Here is an 18,159-nt window from a genome sequence, read left to right as displayed (position 1 = left end):
CAAGAATTTCATCAATTTGAAAAAGTGAGGGTGAAAAAAAGGCAGGTCAAGTTTTGAGCCTGGCAGCCCTGACACAGTTTTCCTTCCAGACATTTTTGAATTTCTAATATAGCAGACAGCTAAATTTAACAACATGACTTTTTAAAATATTCACGTGAAGCAGAAAATTGACTGGATCTCTGTGAATTGAACATCCATTTCAGAAGCACAGTTCAAGCTTTTGAAATGCAGGAAGGGAAGCTATTTTAGAGTGCTATCTTTGCATCAGAATAGTATTTCAGTGTGGGTATTAACAGTGTGCCTGGATTTGATATAAACATCAGTAGAGCAAATAAATAACATATATATGCGTATTTATATATATATGACAGGCTGAAAGAGCTGGAGCTGTTCAGACTGGAGAAGAGAAGGCTTCAGGGAGACCTGATAGCAGCCTTTTGGTATCTAAAGGGGGGTTATAAGAAGGAAGGGACAGACTCATTAAGTAGGGTCGGTTGTGAAAGGACAAGAGGAAATGCTTTCAGACTAAAAGAGGGGAGATTCAGACTGGACATAAGGAAGAAGTTTTTTCTACAGTAAGGGTAGTGAGGCACTGGAACAGGTTGTGCAGGAGACACTCAAGGTCAGGCTGAATGAGGCTCTGAGCAACCTGATCTGCTGTATGTGTCTCCTTGCTTACTGCAGGTGAGCTGAAATAGATGGCCTTAGAGGGTCCCTTCCAACTCAAACAATTCTATGATTCCATGACTCTGCATGTAGGTAGGGATGAGAGGTCTGTGGCCCACCTGCCCCACAGTCCTTGTGGGCAGAGGGTCGAAGTGAGAAGCTTTCTCCCCACAGGAAGGTGCAGTGGGGCAGGCCCCTGTGCATCGCAGTGACAGGACACCTCTCCTATGGATGGCTCTTGAAGGGGTTGCGACCACAATGGAACATACGATGCTACAGCTCTGCAGCCCACATGCCACTAGGATCTTCCAGCCACCAGGGACACCAAGCCATGGGACACCACACCAGAGACACCAGCCTGACCCTTTGCATGATGGAGGCCAACAAGGGAGCTGGTACTCCAGCCCACAGGTCTCTATGAGGCGGCTTTCCATATGTACGGAGGCCACACTGGCTGAGAAACTAAGGCTGTGCCCAGAGCTAGCAGTGGAAAACAGATAAAAACAGTTTGGAGACAAAAAGGCTTATTTTCTCAAATTCTGGGGTCTGGGTACACCAGAAAGAAAAGTTTTCCAAAACCACCGAAAGAAAAATACAAATGATAACAAACTTACTTCGGATCTGCTTTTTGATTTCCTTGGCAGGGTCCAACCAATTCTGAAAAGAAAATGTTTCCTTTCTTCAGTTTGAGTTAGAAAACACAATCAACATCATTTTTAAAACAGTGCTATGAGACAAAGCTAGACAGTGGGCAGGGGTAATGGTAACTTTCAGGATTAGGATTTCTACTGATCTTCATAGAAGACGTGTAGGTGTGCCAAAGGACACTGCCCCATTTGTAACTCCCTGTAAACATAAGGGCATCTCCAGGGGCAGAGTTACTGCCAGGGCTTCCCTCATCCATGTTACCCCAAGGCTGGTGGCTTTGCAAGGAGATCACACAAAACCCTATTGAGGAGCTGAGGGATTATCGCTGTGATTTGCTACTATTCCCTGGCTGCTGAGGAGCACTGCTGGCTGAAAACAAATTCCTCCAGAGGCAAGCAGGAATCTGAGGTCCCTTATTGCTGCCACTGTGGCCAGAGCTGGCAGCTCATAGAGCCCCCTGCCCTGCCTCTGTGATATGGGGAGGTAAGAACCCCACAGTTCTGTCTCATCCTCTAATGGAATCGAATTAATATTTAATATGCCTTGCACAGCCCAGAACAAAAAGTTCACGTCCTCGAGGGAAGTTTCACTTTGTCCAAAGAAAGAAAAACAGATGTATCATAGAAAAAATATTACAGAAATATCAAATAGGCAGAACACAACAACCCCTACACCCAAGAAAAACAACCAGTTTGCAGCTGTCCAAATGCAGTTAGTGGTGCAAAACATGAGCCTGAGGTGTTCCAGCTATTTCTAAGCTTTCTGTAAAAGCACACTATGCACCAATAAATTAAATGTGCATCAAGATTTCCATTTTCAAATGTGACATGTAATGTGAGCATGTTTTCTGGCTGGAAGGTGTCTGGCAGAGGATGGAGGTGAGATGCTAAGCACTTTGACACTAGAAATGTGCATGTTATTGATCTATAAATATGGGGTCACTCCATTTTCAGCTGTTTAGCTCTCTAAAGTAACTGGTGGTGTATAGACATTTATCACTTCTAAGCCACCTGTTTAAAATGAATGCATTTTTTTTCTGTCCAGTATAGGAAAGCATTCCTCTCTGGAAACATACTTAGACATTTGCTTAACTTTTATTACAGTGCAAAACTAAGCATATGGTTAAGTATTATCTTGGACTAGCATGGACTGCTTAAGCGTCTGCTTAAGTGACTTTCTGAAACAGGAACAGAATCCTCATATTTAGAAATCAGTATAAAAGGGGAAGAAAAAGAACTCATTCATTTCCTATGTATCATATATAGCTGAAACAAAGGGAAGCCTAGAAAACAAAGCCATTGTTTTCACCTGACATAAAGAGCTAAAGAGGCAGGAATAACTCCAGCCTTATCAGGGAAGACTTTTGAGACCATACAAAGCACAGAATAACTTCACCTGGTGATCTCTGCTGGGCTCTGGCACAGCTTGCTAAGAAGTTTTGTTACTGGATTCTTTAAAAATATTTATCATAAAATGTCAAAAAAAAAAAAAAAAAAAAAAAAAAAGCACCATGCAGCACTTAAAGTATCTTCTGATACTCTTCCTTTCATCACAATGTGTCCACAATAATCTATATATTACCTGAGCCTTAGGTCATCCTGCACTCTGTTAATACTGTTAATACAAAGCTCGTTTAATGCTAAACATGAGCTATAGAAACGCAGAATGGGATTCACTACTGTTGTCAATTCTTTATGCATTTAGGCAAATGGAACAATGCTACGTTAAGCCTATAAGGTCAAGATTGGAAGTCAAGATTACTTGGAAGTGAAGCAACTCTGCCTACATGTACCACAAGCTAGTATTATTAAATAAGTTACATTTCAGTATTATATGCTTAACATAGGAACATAGAACCATCTTTCATTGACGGCAGTAATGTAACAAATCAAACTAGAAGGAGAATAAGGTATATGATTAAATTCTTTCATGCTCACGCAGACAGAAGCCAAGGAAGCCCAGGGGATGCTCTAGGAGTTATAAAAATAACAACTCAAGGTACACATATACAACTAGATGAGAACTCAAAACAGCTCCTGTACTGTTTGCAACTGTCTGGGGGTGCCTCAGGAGAGCTCTGATGTCCACATGCCAACAGCAGATCACAATTTTGTAGGATACCTTTTGGTTTTCTGTGTCTCTGTATGTTAGCCCAAAGTAGTCTTTTTCCAACAGGTTCAGATGCTCACACACTTTGTCAAATAGCACTTGGCCTCTGGAACGTTTCTGTGGGATATGAAGAGGGAAAAAAAAAATCATGTTTGAAAAATAAACATAACCATTTAAATAACATCTCCGCTGTTTAATCCTCAAACCCGACCCAGAAATGATTTATTCCAACTCATCCATTTTTTTCAGATCTATTGATCTGGAGCTTCATAAGAATCAACTGAATGGGGCAAATTCACTTTTCGTAAGAACTCAGGTCTTGCTCTGGAGTTAAAAATAAGTCAGTACACGCCATATTGCAAGCATCAATTAAGAGATCTATTCTGTCTTTCACAAACTGCAACCTCAGGTTTATTGTGAGGATATATCTCAGTCAACCAGGCTGTACTCTGTTTGCAACAGTGGTAACAAACAATGGTACAAAATATTCCCTGCAATGGATTATCAGAGCTGTGATATGGGCAATCCATTGGAGGAAATGCCAAATGTGTGGGTTTTTCTTGCTTTGGTAATATTGTGGATTAATTCCAAGATCCTTTTCTGTTTAATATACAGGGAAATACAAACACACCATCTACTGAAATCAATGAGAGAGCCTAGTATCTCACTTGGAATGAAACTGGGTAAAAAAGCAGTTTCCCAGCGTTCCACTGACCTTCTTTATTGCTAGAATGTTATATGAAAAGATAACTCATTGTCTACAGCAAGAGCTTTCAGCAGAAGCATCATAGTCCCTTTTATTGGACAGTAAAAATTCAGGTCATCCTAGTTCTCAGTGTAATATATGACACTGAGGAAGAATTTTCCATAAAAAAAACCCACAACTACAGACAGAAATGTCCTATTCATAAGTACCTGTGCCTGTGCCAACTTTAATATGCATTAGTTATGACAAGGAATTCAAAATTATTTGGGCCATCAGACATTGTCTGCTTCCCTACATGCACCTCAGCTAAAGGAAAAAATCTCCCCACTTCATTTCAAACATGCACACACACACACACATAAATATTTTAGTTGATGTCAGCCAGGCAGTTTCTTTATCTGTAACATACACACGACTTTAAGCAGAATGGAAATACATTAATTACTTCAAAAGCCAGCAGAATGCTGAAACAAAAGAAGACACAATGCTTCTATCAAATTTATCTTCATTAAAATAATGAGGGCAAATCCAGAGCACTGCAGACATTGTCTTCTGTCTGCATTACGCAGTGGCCATTTGTGGTCAAGTGACGCCAAACATATTCATTGCAGCCTGTCATTCCTCAAAGGTCACCCACTTGGAGCTGCATCCCCTTATCACCCCAGCATGACGGCAGTGCCACCAGAGCCCCTCAGTGGGCACAAGCATTTTCAGTACTGCACCAGCTCTCTGAGTTACACAAATGGAGCAGAGGAAAGCACGGCTCTGTCAGTACAGCTGTACCCACACCACGCTGCCCGTCCAGCAGTGTTGGCCGGGGTGTGTGAATATTTCACAATCCAAACTGACAGGGCTATGCCAACAAAGCTGGCCTCCAACTATTTTAGAAGCGATAACAAGCCAAAAGAAAATTAAATAAATAAAAATAACAGGAGGTTCGCAAACATTCAGTAAAAACCATTAGGAACAATGCTGGAGTAAGTTGCAGAGCATAACCTAATTTTTGTTAAAATCAGTATTTCTGTTGAGGATCCAGTGGTACATTAGATAGGATTCAGGGAAACATGCTCTACAGTTTTATTGATAGGGAGACTGCAGGAGTGGCTGCTACAGTCTCATATGTATTCTTCAGATGACAGAAAAACCAGCCACCGAAGTGTATATATCGTAAGAGTACTGCTCTAACTGAATTTACTGAGTCTTCTAGCAAGCATTTGAGCAAGCAGCTCTAGGCTAACTTACACCTTGTCACACACATCCAGCCCTGGATCAGGAAGTAAAAATGCGCCCTAGCTCCTTCATAATTTCAAACAAATGTTAAGTTAATTCTTCTCACCCCAGACATGGAAGCAGCTAACAGAGCTTGATGGTTTTATGTTGCTGCTTCATGGAGACAATTCCACTACTGGCGTGCGCAGAGGAACAAAGCCAGAGCCCTCAAGCCAAATGGTCACATCTCCGCTGCAAATAAGCAATGCCATATTTTGCCAAGCATTTCTACTTGGTGACAGACTAAATCATTACACCAAATGGAGATAAATAAGCAGACTACCTGAACATACTACTGCTTGCATCACTGCACCATCTACATTTGATTCATCACACTTCAATGTCCTAATTTAGGAGTCACACAAGGTCAACAAGAGAGTTGTTTTATGTGGCCGATCTGTGCAGCTACACAGATGTCAGCTTTGAGAAATAGGAGCTAGCAGCTGCAAGGTACAACGTTTTAACAGAGAACTGCACAAAACAGTTGTGTGTGGCTGTGTCAAAATAAAAATGCTCAGGATTTCTACACATTGAGGGCAAGTGGGACTAAAAACGAGAAGCCTGGAATAACTTGCATCGCTCATTTTTTTTGCCTGTGACGAGGTCTGTTCTCCTCCTTCCCTAGGACTATACCCAAGTTACACTGAGCCACTTTTCACAAAAATGCTGCTGCATCTGAATATGGGAAAATCTTGCTGGTGCTGTAAGAGGGCTTCAGAAACACCATGTGTACCTGGCAGCCTTCCCTGGGCAGGATGTTCTCTTGCCTGGGTGACGGCTGAGAGTTAACGTTACAAAGACAAATTTCCTTACTGTTCACAGAAAAGCCCATCAGGATTAAGACAGATGAGCTGCTGCCCAAGTGCCTCTTCCCAGGTCAGAGTCATCACTGGAGCAGGATTTAGGGGGCTCCTACCACTTAGGGATGCACACTGCTGGAAATGAAGCCACCACTGCTGCTCTTGTAAAGCACAAAAACATAGTGAGGGGCAGCATCTGCATAAATCCAGAGGAAATTAAGAAGTTTAGCTGGGAATACATAATTAAAGGAAATGAGCAGACCTCCCACACTCCCGTTAATTACTTTTACCAAGTACCCAAATTAGCCTAGCAGATAAGGTGTGGGCATCATTGCTTCAGAAGGGAGAAAATGGGAGGAGGAGTGGAGAAAGGTCAAGCTACCCACCCTAAACCTTTGCATTCCACTATTTTGATGTGACAAGACCAAGGCAGTGAAAGTCTCCTGGTTACTGTGAATCACAGCTTAATACCAAAAATGTCAAGCAATTCTCAGCAGGCCAAAAGAATGTGCTTTGTGCCTTTGTAATGTTTTTAGTGAATGAATAAATAAATCACAGTAAAAAAGCAACCAAACTCCATGCTATAAAATATTGGCTATGCAAATGGATAGATCTTGTGAAAGGTCAATATGGAAGAAGTCTCCTCCAGAAATATTCTCAGTTACATTTCATGCGTGAATGGGATGAAAGGAAATGTAGAGATGTGAAAAAAGAGACACTTTGCTCATGCTTTGGGAAAGCAAGATCATAGAAAGAATGCAAAACATACACTGAACAGCATGAATGAGTACAGAAGTCAGAGAGCAAAAATTAAACTTTTCACAGACTCTTTCCTGCAACTGTATAAAGCTCACAGCTCCCATCCAAAACTGAAATTAGAAAAAAAGCCTTCTAGTCAAGCTCCCAGTCAGAAGAGCCAACAGCCATAAACTTGGCAGCTCTTCACCCACCAGCAATTCCCACACCCAAGGCAGAGGAGAAACAGCATCTTTCCTTGCCAGTTTCTCCTCTGCTTTTGGACCCAAGTCTCTTCCTCCTCAGGAGGCAGAAGTTCACAAAAGGCTTTCCCAGTACCTATTGGCTTTCCCAGAAACAGCCCAGGCTCAATCCTGTCCACATCAGCTATTTGTGCTGCTGCTGCTCCACTCCTCACTACCCCCCACCACCTGGCTCTGCAGTCCTCTGGGCTACCCAGCACCACTGACCCTACCCGACAACCCCCTTTCCTCCACTCCTACTCTCACTGGCTGGCTTCTGCCACTCTTCCACAGTAAGCCCCTGCTCAACATGCCCCCATCCCCACACAGTGCCCTAATGCACTCAGGGAATGCTCTCCCTCTCCATATCTTTGCTGATGATAGCCTTTTTCTGAAGCAGTGAAAAAGAGAGAAAAAATGATTAATGCTATTTTCAGGTTGGATTATCAGGAAAAGGTACTTCATCAGAGGGTGCTCAGGCCCTGGAAAATGCTCCCCAGGGGTGTGGTCATGGCCCCAAGCTGCCAGAGTTCAAGGAGCATATGGAAAATGCACTCAGACATATGGCTCGATTCTTGAGTGGGCCTGTGTGGAGCCAGCAGTTGGACTCAGTGATCCTAACAAGTCCCTTTGAACTTGGGAGATTCTACAATTCTATTCAAATTAAGTATTTCAGCAAAAAATGCAAAGACTTGGCGGATGGAACAAGAGTTTATGTCCACTGCACTCATCCACAAGTTCATGGAACTTTTTCAGCCAATATCCCTCCATCCTACCCCTGTCCCACATGAGACGGTCAGACCAAGGTAACATATTGTGCAGCATTTTGAATAGGGAGCTCAAAAACTCAGTTCTTCAATTTAGGTCTGTGAGGATAACAAGATTATTAGAAAGTCAATTATTCTCTCTGATGAACATTTGGGTACAATGTCTGGTATTTAATGCAGAAAAATAATGAGAAACTTTTCCTTTATTATGATTAAACCCATAAGCTGTAAGGTATTTAAGATGAATGAACATTATTAAAATGAAATAAGAAATTATTGTTATTCATACTTTGTCACTTCAGACAAAAAATATGTATTGTATATTAATATAATCAGTGGATCCAGGAAGGTTGAGGTGTGAAGGGATATATGGAGGTAATCTAGTCCAACCCCTCTGCTCAAGCAGGACCAGTGAGAATCAGTTGCTCAGTAACATGTCCAGATAGGGTCTGACTATGTTCAAGGATGGAGACTCCAAAGTCTGTCTGGGCAACCTGGGACAGTGTCTGACCAACTTTGTAGTAAAAGGCATTTTCTGTATTTCAGTTCTTGCTCATTGTCTCCTCTCTTTTCACTTGGTACTGCTGAGAACACTCTGTCTCTGTCCTTTTTACTTATCCATTCAGGTGTTTATAGACCTTTTACGAGATTCCCTGAGCCTTCGCTTTTCCACGCTGAACAGTCCCAGCTCTCCCAGCCTCTCCTCACAGGAGAGATGCTCCAGGAACTTCATCACCTCTGCGGCCCTTCCTTGGACTCTCTCCAGTACACTCCAGAACTAGATCCCACTCTCCAGGTGAGGTCTCATCAGTACTGAGCAGAGAGGAAGGATCATTTCCCTTCACCTCCTGTTAGCTCAATGCAGCCCAGTATGGCAGTGGCCATCTTTGCTGCCAGGGCACACTGTTGCCTCTTGTTTATCTTATCGTCCATCAGGACCTGTAGGTAATGCCCTCAATTGTAGCAATCAGTCTAACAAAACCACGTTTCTATACTGTAATAAGCAACTTGGAAAACTACATTGGAAATGAGCAGCTAACAACATACATAATACAAGGATGCAACACAAATATTCTTGTCATGCAGGTGTTAGCAAGAACATACAAACCCTCTTTGCTACTTATTATAATATAAGAAGAAAAGCCTCAGGAGAGATCTCATTGCTCTCTACAAATCCCTGAAAGGAGGTTATGGCAAGGTGGGGGCCTCTTCTCCCAGGTAACAGTGAGAGGACAAAAGGTAATGGCCTTATGTTACACCAGGAGAGGTTCAGGCTGGGTGTTTAACATCTATTCACAGAAAGGGTGAAGCACTGGCACAGGCTGCCCAGTGAGGTGGTGGAGTCAGCATCCTTGGAGGTGTTCAAGAATCATGCAGATGTGGCACTGAGGGACATGTTTCAGTGGTGTGGTGATGATGGGTTGACAGCTGGCCTAGATGACCTTAGTGGTCTTTCCAACCATAATGATTCAATGATTCTAAGTGGAAGATTTCAAATGTTATGTGCTGGATGGTACTTCCCAGCTGGAAGCTAATTATGACAGAGGCAACTGATCAGCATTCCAAAAAAGTGGTCAGGTGCTGGAATGAGCTGCCCGTGGAGGTGGTTGACTCACGGTTCTTGGAGGTATTCAAGAAATGGTTAGAAACATGGTACAAAGAAATGTGGTTTAGTGGGGAAATATTGGTGAAAGGTGGTTGTTTGGATCAGATGATCTTGGAGGTCTTTTCCAAACTTGGTGATTCTTTGATTCTAGGACACAGAGCTACTGCCTGTAAGAGGCACCACCTCTGAAAAACTTCTCCTTCAAGCTGCTGTTTTGGTTATCCTGTGCTGCCTCTGAACCCCCACCACCTGAAATTTGCCCATTTGGCATTCTGGCACCCTGCTTTAATGCAGCAATTGTCCTGAAAATGACAAGTGGACCTGGCACAGTGCTGCCCATTACTCTGCTCAGACCAGGTGCTAGCCCAGTTAGCCTCCTCTGCTCCCTCCATCCCACACATCTGGGATGACAGCACTCCCCTGCACCTCTACAGCTGCTAAGGGGTTAATTGTTGTATACCTGATGAAAGCGCAGTGTTAGTCTACTCTCATGCTCTATTTTTATTCACTAGCAGATTACCCTCCTCTCACTGACAGGGAAATAGTATGAACAGCTGAAGAGTAGAAAACAACCCCCTCTGCTTCCTAGAAATTAAAGCTATTGCAGCCCCCAAAGTGTCATATTTTCAGAGCAGTGCTTTTTTTGCAGACAATGCTGCAGTCTCACGTGTATGCAAAACGCTGAGCAAAGGCTGAGGGAGGAAGCTGTCTGCAGCACCAAGGTATGCGTGTGCTGTTTGAAAGCAATTACAAGCAATCATACTGAGAGTGATTTTATAGGTAAGGGAAATCCAGGGACAGAGTCCCCCAGCCAATGAGCTATAATGGGATTTGTTTGTGACACCCCATACCCAGCATCTGCACTGCATAGTAGCTACAAGGTCATGCACCCTGCTGAGCAGGAACTTTGCCTCCTTGCTGTTCAGCCAAAGAGCAGAGAGACAAACAGCTGTGAAGCTGTGGACTTGGGTTTCAAATGGAAAGTGCACATTTCTTTCTGCACAAACATCACCGCTTTCCTCAGACAAGCTGTCACACTGCCTGTGAACAAGCAACACTAGCACTAGTCTGTACAATTAACTTCTGTACAATTACTGTAATAACTCCAGTGGGCACTGTCGCTGGAAGAAGAACAAACAGATTAGTATCATGAAATCCCGGTAGAAATAATTGGACTTTAAATGATGTTGAGGTTATCTGATTCACATTCCTAATTATCATTTGCACTTTCCAATGGATCTCAACAATACACTGTATGAATGTGTGGGCTGGCTCCAGTCTTGCATGGAGTAATGCATTTTGGCATGTGACTGTACTCACCTCTTGCTTTTCCCTCATTCCTTTTGGTGGTGAAGTATTAGCTAATTTTTCTAATCTACAATGCACAGTGAAAAAGATTCTAAGTCCAGACCACTGATTTTATTTCATGTTACTGTTTCCATTTAAATTGCCTTTCTATTGACAGCTCAGTTTCTACACTGCTCAGACCATGATGATGGTGCAAACACAAGAAAACGCCCTGAAAATTTGAGATGCATATAGCATCATTTAACTATCATACACAAGGGAGAACTTTCATACTCCCCATCTTGCAGCTTCTGCAATTATTCCTGCAACACAAACAAGTGTAAATGATTAGCTGTTTGTCAGGAATACTTTGTACTTGCCGCAGCAAGCACTCTTCCCACAAACTCCCCCAGCTGAGATATGTACAGTAAGCCTCAGAGTCACTGAATTCCAGCCTTCTGACAGCATTCACAGTATTCACCAGTTACCCATCATCCATAAAAATTGAGCCAATACTGGAAAAAACGTGACCTGTGCAGTCTTCATTTGTGAGTAAAGGAGGCAAGTGCATGCAAGATCCAAATTCGTTTTTGTAATGAGAACCCTATCTCTGTAGAAGGGACCTAAACTATGTAAATATGTCAGAATTTTATGCACGTATGGCACTAATTGCATAATTTAATGCACAAAATATCTGCACTTGCAAACACATACAACCTTATGAGTACGTAAGTGTTCGGTGTCCTTACAAATGTGGAGGAGCAGTTGACCATGACTTCAAGAGTCACAATCTATGGAGAGTCAATTGCAGTAATTCTGTTAAAGAACCTATTTTTATCTTCATGTGAAATAAAAATCTACTCATTGTGACATTTCCCATATTCCATGGAGGAAGAGTTTGAACTGGCCGAGATATGAAGGCCTAATCATTGCATTTTAGGCCATAACATTTCCAACAGAAAAAAACTTTTTTTTTTTTCTTAAACTAATCAGTATTTTTCATTAGTGAAAGAATATTTTTTTCCCATTAGAAAATGGAAAAAAAAAATTGCAGAGGGTTAATTTTTCCCAAGGAAGATAAATGTATAAAGCCATTCCAAAGAAGTATGACTTCATTGCCCTTCCACACATTTGGAATCTTGCATTCAAAGCATTTTTTTCTTGTATTGCTTTATCTCCTCAAGTTTCTCTCCACTGGGAAAAGGCTATGAAGGAGAAAGGTGACAGAGAAGGAAAAAATCTCCAAATTTCTCTGGGGATCTATGATTTCTCAACTGTAGCCCTCAGCAGGAACATAAGTGGGTAGCATTCAGGAAGAAAAACAGGATGGAGAATCTCTCCTGTAGTGTTAATTGGCAGAAAATCAGCAAGTTTTCCCCTGGTTTAATGAAGGGTATCCCACAGACAACATGTATATAAGTAGCTAGATGAGACTGTTTAAAAACAAAACAAAACTCAACCACTGGAGTTTAGCCCTCTAAGCCCCTTGCTGTGTTTGCTGAAAATTCCAGAAAATCAACATTTTGTTTTCTCTGAAAGTAAAAAATGTTGAGAAAGATGTTCTGTTCATAACATAATGTATTGTAAAGAAAGTCACTTCTGCTACAGAGCAAAAACTTCATAGATGTTACTTGTAGAAGGCTGTACAATAAACTGACAAAGCAAGCAAATGGACAGAGCAAATAACAAACATCCTACTGCATCTCCTATGTGGGCAGATCAATATAGACAAATTGAAATAAACTGAAAGAAAAAAAGAAGTGAATGCATCTAGTCTTCTTACTTCAACTATTTTTATATTTCTTAGAGAAAAATCTGCTTTGTTATACAGAGAATACTATAATTGAACGTGTATGAGGACGTGTGTCTCTTGGATGTACTTATCAATGTAAGACTCTCCACTCAGTTTGTAAGCAGTTTACGCTGCATAACAAGGAGATACCGAACAGGAATTTCCCAATAGCCTTTTGGGTGGCAAAGAAAATAGTAGGTTTTAAGCAAAAAACATTCACTTTTTGACTCTAAAAAGGAAATGCTGTTTAATCTTTCACATACTTAACTACGGCTACTAACTAAATTTCACAGGTAAGCTGCATTTGGAAACATCCCAGGTCACACACCCAAACAAAATACATGGGGAAAAAAAGCCCCAAACAATCTGTCAAATGTGGAGAGAATTAGAACCTGACAATTTCAGAAAGCTTTAGTTTAATAAAAGATGTGATAAAAAAGCTTTTTTTTTCTCAGTGTGAATTCATTTCATACAAAGTGCTCTGCCTGAAAGCTGCATGTCGATTCAAGCTCTCCAAATGCTCTAGTTCTTTAATAACATTTTTATGCGTGGACCTGCCCGTACATCCCTGTAGGCGACTGACATATTCAAGAAGTTTTAAATAAAACCTGAAATACTATTCCATCTCTGCTTGAGAATGAATGCCACATAAGAGAAACTCACAGTCATCTAGAACGTATTTCAACATATAGGGAAAAATGATTTTTTTTCCTCCCCTTCGTAGTGATACTATAATTTACCAGCTTCTTCATATCTGCTGTGTACAGCACATTGAAATGCATTACTATTCCTAAAACCAGTCACTTTTAACACCTACCAGCTAAGTACTTAACTGAAGTATTTAGATAAATACGTCTAACGCTATAGTTACATACTTGCACCTAGCGCTGGTGACGTTGTATAACATGGCATAGTTTTTATCAGGGCAATCTTCTTTAGTACAGTTTGAGCTTGCAATCCTAAAAAGCCAGCACTAATCCAAAAAAAAAAAAAAAAAAAGGAAAAAAAAAAAAAAAAAGCAGGCGATTGCTAAATCCCAGTAAGAAGATTGGTGACCTAGTCCTGACGCTGGAATCGAACCAAATTAGGGTCTTTGCCTTCTGCATCAGCAGAGATCACTCTAACACTGCTATCACATGAGCTCAAAGTGCACTGACGGGTACGCGACACAGAATGTGTGCTCATGAATAAAGCCTGCACTTTGTAAGCGGCAATGCAAAGCAGCAAAAGGCAACACCTGAGAAATAATAAAGGCTTCAGAACACGTCTTTGTATGTCAAAGGGTAACAGCCACAGTTGTACGTGCAAAACAGCCACAGAAATATGTGTCAAATGTGATGACTGTCAAATGTTTAGGCACTCCAAATGCATCAACAGAATTCACACGGCAAAAATTGAGATCTAGTAACAGCTTACCAGCACTACCCTCCAGGAAGAAACAGTGAATATTATTTCTCAAACAGTAATAAGTGTGACAAGAATTGAATTAGTCTCAGATATTTGTTAAATCTTTTCATACAATAATAAACCATATTCCATGACTTTGGAGGCATTTCAAGAGAGAAAGTACCACCACTGCTCATTGTACTGGAGGACAGAGACATTTTTTTGGGTCTGGTGTTTAACCAGACATCCAGCTGATCCATTTGCCTCCTGACTGCACCACCTCTTCCTGCAAGAAGGTCTGCAGTAACTCAGGAAGATCTCTGGGGATTCACACAGCAGCTGAGGCTTCCCAGTGAGGGGCATCAGTATAAATATTTCTCTTGTTCTACCTGGTCTCAAGGGGGCTCAGGGGGACGTGTGTCCCTCCTGCGTGGCTGCAAAATGTGCACAAGTATATAATCAAGGGGAACCCTCCACTACCCTCACTGTACACAGTTACTGGCAGCTATCAGCAAAAATCAACCATAAACATTTGGTTTATTTTCAACTGAAAAAAGCTCTACTGTCGACATAGTCCGATTTACAGAGTAATCTTGCCATATGAATTTAAAAGCCAGAGCTCTCCCTGACCTACATTACCAGGCTAGAGGGGAAAAAAATCACACAGAAACCATAGCACAGAAAGACACTCTTGGGACAGGGGAGGTGGCGTGAGGATCAGGCTTTTAAATCTGGGGTGTCTTAGAGAGCATCACATCATCACTTCAGCTGTCAAGAGAGATAACTTAGAATCATAAAAGCACTTGGCTTGGAAGGGACCTTAAAGATAATCTAGTTCTAGCTTACCCTATTCTCAGTGGTTGCAAGCTACACTCAAACTTTATCCACTTTGGATCAAACCCATTTCTGCCAGAGCAAAACTGACCAAGAGACACAAGAGACAAACCTTCCTATCTATCACAGCTTTGATTTGCAGGCTACCCAGTCCTATCTCTGGTATTTTCTTCTGTCAGCAGACAGGGATAACAAACCATAAAAGCAGCCTAGAGAACACTGCGTGGGCCTCACCTGGAAAAAATCACCCGTACGTGGTGCTAGGATTTTACAAGGCACCTAATACTTAGGAGATGATAAAGTGAGCACTGGTTTAGTTTTGTTCTGGAAATAGCAGTGAAGCATTAACATGGGTACAGAAGATATAAAATCGGATCAACTAGGGACAGAGTTGGAGATTTATTTAGACAGCATGGTTGGGAGCTGCAGCAGTACAAAGCACCTAAGAAAGACAGAAAAGGGGTAGTAAACACCACAAAGAGCAGGGAGACTTGGCAGAAGTGAGATGGGGGCAGGGACAAGAAAATGACCACTTCACTGGGAGAATGGGAATAGATGGTATAAATGGGGAATGGACACAGAGTGCAGAAATAGCAAGAGGTATTAACATCTGAGAATCATTTTGGAGAAGGGAAAAGGGTTAAGAGGAGCCTTCCACTTGTGATGCTTCTGACTCATATTCCAGTAGTGCTTAAAAAACACTTGCAGTGTCTGGATGCTGGCTGTATCCCTGTCAGAAGCTGTAGGGTTGAGAGGGTGGGCATCACCCTCTCAAGGGCAATGCATCTGGAGAAGACAAACGTAGAGGCCTCGATGCAGCCTCACCCCAGTGAGGCCATCAACAAGCACAGTGAGGAGGACAGGAACTCCTCTCCCTGCCTGCTGAGGAGAGCAAAGAGCAGGAATGATGCTGAGGATGACAGGCCCTGGAGCACAGAGATCTCTACTGTGGGGTAAAAGATCACCCCAGGTTAACCAGCACCTGGCCTGCCGTATCTGGGTTTAAGCGTAGCGTACATGACCAAACCCAACTGACTACGCAAATATAAGTCTGCCAGATGGAAGACAAGCCCCTGACTGGCTCCTTTCCAACTGGTTCATCAAGGGGAGGGAACTGGAAGCAACGTGTCACTCGTAGATTTTCAGTTAATCATTTATTCTCTGAAAAATGCAATTTCAAGGCAATTATATGTCAATGTAGGTCAATCTCTCTTGGTAGTTTACACCATTACAAAAAATGGCTAGTGCCTCCAAATGATCAAAATGAAGACATTTGTCCCCTAAACACATCATTTAACTCCTCAAATCATTTTCAGAATCTATTAATGAAAATCAAGAGATGAGAGGACTAGATGCAGGAAATGGGTGTGGAGAACAAAAGTACTATATATTTTTTTCTTAGAAGTTTTGGTGTTTGTTCTCACTGTAACCATGTCCTGTGTTCAGTTGAAAGGTAAAATTTAAAGCCCAACTTGCTGTTTACTCGGTACAACACCTGAAGGAGTGACTTGCTTTTAATACTTGGTCCTCCTTCAGTTTCTGCAACATACATGCATGTTAACTGGATAAAATACAGGAGATTCAGCTGTCTAACCATCTAGGTGTGCTTTCCTATCAGGTTTTTACAGACCTTGTCTCTCAGTATCATGCAACCCAGATGTTCCCAGCTGGGGGACTGGAGCTGAGCTTCTCTGGGCAAAGAGGAAATGCTCCAGTCCCAGAAGAGCCACACGAGCATCCTCCAACTTGTGGCACTTCAAAAATGCTGGATTCAACATGAAACGTCTTAAAAAATGAAAATAATTAAAAAAAGATTCCTTTAGCTTCAGTGAAAAAAATTACAAAAATTTAAAATGCACTAAAAGCAAGCGTAAGCATTTTTATGTTTGGCTCTGTCTCATAGTTCATTATTACGAGCTGGACAACATGGGTATCGATTTCCAGAACACTGTGCTTCCTGAATTGACAAGTATTTTAACTTATAAAAAGCAGTACACAGCATTTTGAGAACGTAAGCCAGAGGAGTTGTGTATTCACTCTATTCAGTTGGAACATATTCAGGCAGTACCCAGACTCCTACTGACACGTGTCAGGTAACATAGATCTTAGCTGAATCCCCTGGCTAATCTAAGTCAGTCCTAATTAGCGGGTCTGGGGGCAGAAAACATTCTGCATAATGCCGACGATGCATCCCAGCCTAGTCACATTTAGTGAAACACATCCTGGGTAAGGTAAAAATAAATAAATAAATAAATAACACAAACCTAACCCAAAGCTCTTCATATTAAATTAACTGAAATGTAAGCAGCGAGTAGGTCAAAAGGAAAAGACTTATTAAAAAATTCCCTTTTGCACGCAGTAATAAGTTTCACATGTAAGGCTGGTTGCAAGAGGCTGTGTGGAATTCATTAAACAATTAAAGCATGCAGGGGGTAACTGAAACTGTATCCTTCAGCAAGCAGAGTGCATCTTATTACAGCAATTTCCTTCCTGACCTTCACGTCTACCTCAAAACGGGTAAAAAGGCAATGTTATTAAACTGTCCATGGCAAAGCAGAGCATGTGCCCGTGCTGAGACACCTCCTGGGGCAAAGGAACAGCAAGGGTACTCCTTCTGCCATCACAGCACAGAGACACAGAAGGAGTTATTCTCGAGAGGTGGTATTACAAGTGAGATGTGGAATGCCAGAAGAAACACGTGCAGCACTGAAGTATGGAGTCTGCAAAGAGTGGAAATTTTTTTTACGCTTTAGCTGCTGACAATAGTAGCAGAGCTTATTCTCTATTCTTCCAACTTTTCCAACAACCATTCTTTGTGATTAATTTTTTTCAGGAAGCATCCACATACACTCACTTTTTTTCAGGAAAAAAAAATTAATGTGAAACACAACACTCCGTGCTACATGAGAAGCCATTCACTTCACACACATTTTGCCTCCAACAAGGAATTTTAGCACACACTTGTGCAAGGCAGAGAGTGACCTGTTAATTCCAGTTTGCCTCTGTTCAGGTTATAAACCTTGGTTCCCAATGTATGGAAATAAAATACCTCACCTTCACCATTCAAATATGGTACCCTGAAGTCCCTTGGCAATGTGGGGAAACCTATTGCTAAGAACGTAGTGCCTCCTCGGTTGTTCTTCAGAGAAGTGTAGAAATGGCTACTACTGTGGGCAGAATTGGGTAGTGGACTGCAAAAATTTGATAGAAAAAAACCACAACAGTGTATTTTTAACAATCCCCCCTACCTCAGCTGACTCCCATCTATCAGGAACAGTGGGTACAGTAATGCTCCTTGAGACATCAGATTTC

General features: G+C 41.7%; 1 protein-coding gene across 31 annotated transcripts in view; it reads right to left on the bottom strand.

Moving 5' to 3' along the window:
* EPB41L3 (erythrocyte membrane protein band 4.1 like 3) overlaps window positions 1-18,159 on the bottom strand; it is a 140,002-nt gene that overhangs the window by 37,427 nt on the left and 84,416 nt on the right. For all 31 annotated transcript variants that reach the window (XM_046933205.1, XM_025147875.3, XM_015282563.4 and 28 more), the window contains exons 4-5: window positions 3,436-3,540; window positions 1,281-1,323 (exon numbers count right to left, since the gene is read on the bottom strand). In XM_046933205.1, the coding sequence (XP_046789161.1) occupies window positions 1,281-1,323; window positions 3,436-3,540 (148 nt within the window). The remainder of the gene's footprint in view (window positions 1-1,280; window positions 1,324-3,435; window positions 3,541-18,159) is intronic.

This window comes from Gallus gallus, chromosome 2 (genome assembly GCF_016699485.2).
Source record: "Gallus gallus isolate bGalGal1 chromosome 2, bGalGal1.mat.broiler.GRCg7b, whole genome shotgun sequence".
Lineage (NCBI taxonomy): Eukaryota > Metazoa > Chordata > Aves > Galliformes > Phasianidae > Gallus > Gallus gallus.
This window is presented reverse-complemented; position numbering and strand designations above follow the sequence as displayed.